The following is a 4,710-nucleotide window of genomic DNA, read 5'->3' on the forward strand; positions in this document are numbered from 1 at the left end:
AGATATTCACATTAGAGTGTCAACATAATTTTTTAACCTATAGATAAACAAAAGTTTACATAAATAAAGAGCAACATGTAGAAGAATAAGCAGTAAGCTGTGAACAATGCTTCATCTTGAGGGAATGTAAGTGGGAAATCAAGACTCTTTCGTTTGGTTACTATATATACATTTTGTAAGTAGTGGGGTTATGGGTGATATTTAACTTTGAGGATGTCTTTCTGTATAATTTTTAAAAAGGCAATGCAAACCATATATTTTCTGTTTTCAGAAGGTTTGGAAAGTTTTGGGGTGTGTGTGTGTGTGTGTGTGTGTGTGTGTGTGTGTGTGTGTATTTTTTAAGAGAGGGGTCTTGCTATGTTGCCTAGGTTGATCCTGAACTCCTAGCTTCAAACAGTCATTCTACCTAGGCCTCCCAAAGTACTGGGATTACAGGCATAAGCCACTACATCCAGCCCTTTGTATAATTTAATTTTCAAAATCACAAAAATGTACGAATTAGTTAAAAGAAATAATTAGAACAGCTTTTACCTACTTCTGTTACTCTGACATCTCAGACCAATTTATATGCACATGATTTGTTTAATTCATGGATAGCTCCAATTCTGCATTTCCCCTGTATACTTCTTTCTAGATATCATCCTCTCTCCCCCACCAAATGAAGAGAAAGACAGAATAAGAGAAAAAGTAAAGTGCTATATGTATGTAAGGATTACATTGTTTTAATACATTATTACTGCTTAATACACTGTTACTGCTTTAGTACATTATTACATTATTATTGGGAATGTTCTTGGCTCTGGTGAGGATGCAAAGTATCAAGTTAATGAACAGCTAGACATCACTTTTGGAAACCAAGTGTTCAGAAAGATCAAAAGAAAATGTCCTCACAACATGACTCTTGAATAAACCGCTTAAAACAACAGTGATTACATGGATAGATTACAAAATTCAAGCAGTCCAAAAGAGCATGCTGTGAGGCTATGTTCCTGATCACTTTGTCACAGAGGCAGCTATTATTACAAGTTTCTTGTATATCCTTCCAGAAATATTCTGTGCATATGCAAGCATTGTCATAATTATCTGGTAGTCTACACAACACTCTTTTGCATCTTTAATGTTTTTATTTATCTATGTCTTGGAAAATGTTATACATCAGTATATATGAGGCTGTATTATTCTTTTTTAATGCTGCAAATGGTTCCGATGCATGGGTTAACCATAATTTATTTCATTAGTCTCCTACTGATGAACATTTATATTGTTTCCAATACTTTCTTCATCTGTATAAGTGACATTACAATAAATATCTTTCTATATTGTAATTTTGCAAATATGTACAGTAAATCCCTAGGAGTACAATTGCTGATTCAAAAGGTCGGTGTATCTAAAAGTTTGAAATCTTTGTAACAATGTGCACTCCCTTATCCATGATTGAGCTTGTTTCTCTTTGCTTTCCACTACATAATGTCGAGCTTTTGATCTTTGCCAATCTTATAGGTGAAAATGCTTTCTTAAAATGTAGTTTTGATTTGCATTTGTCTTATTATAAATAAAGTTGAACATGTTTGTATATGTTTAAGAGCCATTTGTAATTCCTCTTCTATGGACTATTGGTTATGCTTTCTTTTTATTTTATTTTATTCATTTATTTTTAAAGTGTTATTCAAATTATAAAAACAATCTTTGCTATTTAAAGAGTCTCTTATTGGGTAAAAAATAATCCAGCTACATGGTATTATGAGAGATTCTTTAAAACCAAAAATAACTTAGAATGATTGAAAATGGGGGGATGAGCAAAGACATATCAAATAAATGTGTGAAAAATAAAATAGGAGTAAAATATTAAAATAAACTAAATCTAAGACACTTAAATATTTCAAATGCATAAAAGATGCTACCCATCAAGAATATATAATAGTCATGAACCTTTATGTACCTAACAATACACCTTCAAAATATATCAAAAGTTGTTAGAAATACAAGCAAATGTGAAAAATTAACAAATCCATAATACTTTGGGAATACTTGAATGTACCTCTCTCAAAAGTTAACAAATCAAGTATACTAAAATTTAAAAAAAGCTATAGAAGATCGAAAAACAAAATTAATGAATTAATAAAGAGACTATGTATTTTTCAAAAATACACATGGAACATTCAGAAAAATAAACAAGTACTAGACTATGAAAACATTTCAACTATTCTAGAAAGCAGAAAATATACACTCTCACCACAATGTAATAATATTATAAATCAATAACAAAAGAATGGCCCCTTAATAAAAACTCCAACTACTTACATGTAAATAAAAACATTTTTCTACATGACTCTAGATTAAAAAGGAAATCAAAGTGGAAGTTATAAACTGGAAAAAACGATGAGAAGCATAATGTATTGAATCTTGTTGGATGTGGCCAAAATAGTATCAGGTGAAAATGTATAGCAGTATATGTATTTATTAGGAAATAAGAACACTTCATAAGACAGCCATTTTTTAAAAAGGTTAAAAAATAGAAAATATCAAGAAAATAAGGGGACTTCATAAGACAGTCATTTAAAAAAAGGTTAAAAAACAGAAAATATCAAGAAAATGAACACGGGGGCAGGGAAAGAATTTATAAAGATAAAAGAAGAAATTGGATTTCCTCTTCTGTTGTTTCTGGAATAAAGCCTTTTTTCTAAGGATAACTTGAAAAACCAATTAAGAAATAGAAAATGCATTTACTTAAAGGCACCAGCATCAGAGAACAAAGTAATGAAAAATTACCAGGCACGAACCAGAAAAAGACAAAAAGAGAGGTAAGCTAGGCATTTGGGATCATTTTTCTGTTAGTGGTATTAGTATTTCCCATTTTCAGAAGAGGAAGCTGAGAAACTGAGTGGGTTAGCCTTACCGGGTGGGGGAAGAAAAGCTATAGTCCATGATCTCTTACATCTAAACTTTAGGTTGGAGCCCCAAATGACTGAAGACTGGAAATAGACTACCCTTCTAAAGGACTACAGCTCAGCTTCAGAGCATCTCACTCCTGAAATTACATTAAGGTGATCTTGGATTGCTAGTGTCTTCAGGCAACTGTCAGAAACAAAAGCAAATCCTCCCTGAGAAAAATGAGATTATCCTTAATCTCAAATTAGTTCTGCCAGAAACTTAATGAATACATTTTTGGGGGCACACAGTCAAAAGTAAACAGGCTCAGGAAGAAATATGACAACATGAACAAAACTCACTAGAAACAACAGATGATAGAAATTATCCCACATGGATTCCAGAGATTGGAGTTATTGGTCATAATCCTTAAAACAACGATGCTTACCAAACTGAAGGGGAACAAAAGATAAAATTGGGAACTTTGGTATAAAACTAAGAACTACAGTAAGGTAATAGATTTGAAAAATCGATTCAAAATTGAAAACTGAAAAATATAAGAAGAGAAATTAGGAATTCAACAGATATAACTATTTAGACCCAACTAAATAGAGAATTAACAAACTGGACAAGACAAAAGGAGGGAAAACACAGAAGACAGGGTAAGAGACAGGAAGGATACAGTGAGAGGAACTAACATATGCATGGCAGTTTGAAGTCCTATAAGGAGAGGAGAAAAATTGGGGAGAAGAAATATTTGGACAGATAGTGGCTGAGAAACTCCCAAAACTGATGAAAGACATTTAGACACAGATTCAATCTTTTGTTTTAACTTAGGATAAATAAAAAGAAATGGACACCTAGCCACTCTGCTGTCAGTCTAATTATTTGCAAACAATATGCCCCTTTCCCCTCTGGCTACCTGTAATGCTCTTAGAACCAGCTTTACTGTCCTGCTGGTTCCTTCATTCGAGGGTTGAATAATCATTGATCTTGTATTTGTTATATATTGGCATGAGTCATGACTTTAACTTTTTGAAAAGTATACTTTGAATATACATTAAACAAAGAACTCATAAGACAGCACTTTTTCTCCCATAAGTTTCTATTCTCTTTTCTTCTTTTTATTTTATTTTATAATAATTTTGGTCCCAACCCACTAAATCTGGTCTCAACCCGAAGTTTGAAACACCTTAGCAGACTCGGCGCAGGGGAGGTATGTGTGTGTGTGTGTGTGAGAGAGAGAGAGAGAGAGAGAGAGAGAACTGCATCTCACACACACACACACACACACACACACACACACACACACACACACACTAATATTTAAATGTCTTTGTTCAGTTTCCTGCTGGCGGGATCAGATGACTTTGGCCTCGCTCTGCACTCAGACTCAATCCCGACGGCCATTAGGGAAAAGCCAGCGGTTCCTGCTCCCTCTGGGGGCACGTGGGCGTCACAGGGGCTCCCGCACTTTGGGCTGGCGATCCTGCAGGCCAGGCCAGGCCAGGGCCGGTTTCCCGGGGTAGGGCCTCCCTGTTTGGCAAGCCTCGGAGAACCTGGCTGCACCCCCCGCGGAGTTCAGACCCCGCGAAAAGTTCTCGGGAGTCCGCGGGAGGGCGGGCTAGGGAGTCGGCGGCGGCCGCGGCCAGAGCGCCGGGGCTGCCCCCAAGCCAGCCGGTCCTCGCCGGCCTCCCCTCGCGTCGGGTCTCGCCGCGGGAGAGGCGACTCCGCGTGTCGGCCAGGTCCCGCTCGGGCGGCGCGGAGAAGTGGGCGGGAGCGGGCCACCGGCCTTTGAACTCGCCCCTGCCCTCCTGCCTCGGCCGCCGGCGCGTCCGGGTG

General features: G+C 36.9%; 1 protein-coding gene across 1 annotated transcript in view; it reads left to right on the forward strand.

Moving 5' to 3' along the window:
- The first annotated feature begins 787 nt into the window (after positions 1–787).
- Positions 788–4,710, forward strand: part of LOC103261235 (sterol 26-hydroxylase, mitochondrial) — a 40,559-nt gene continuing 36,636 nt past the window's right edge. The window contains exons 1-2 of the mRNA XM_008058861.2: positions 788–802; positions 4,282–4,707. Of these exons, the coding sequence (XP_008057052.2) occupies positions 788–802; positions 4,282–4,707 (441 nt within the window). The remainder of the gene's footprint in view (positions 803–4,281; positions 4,708–4,710) is intronic.

Source organism: Carlito syrichta, unplaced genomic scaffold (assembly GCF_000164805.1).
Source record: "Carlito syrichta isolate Samal-C Ts95f unplaced genomic scaffold, Tarsius_syrichta-2.0.1 Scaffold303646, whole genome shotgun sequence".
NCBI classification, from domain to species: Eukaryota; Metazoa; Chordata; class Mammalia; order Primates; family Tarsiidae; genus Carlito; species Carlito syrichta.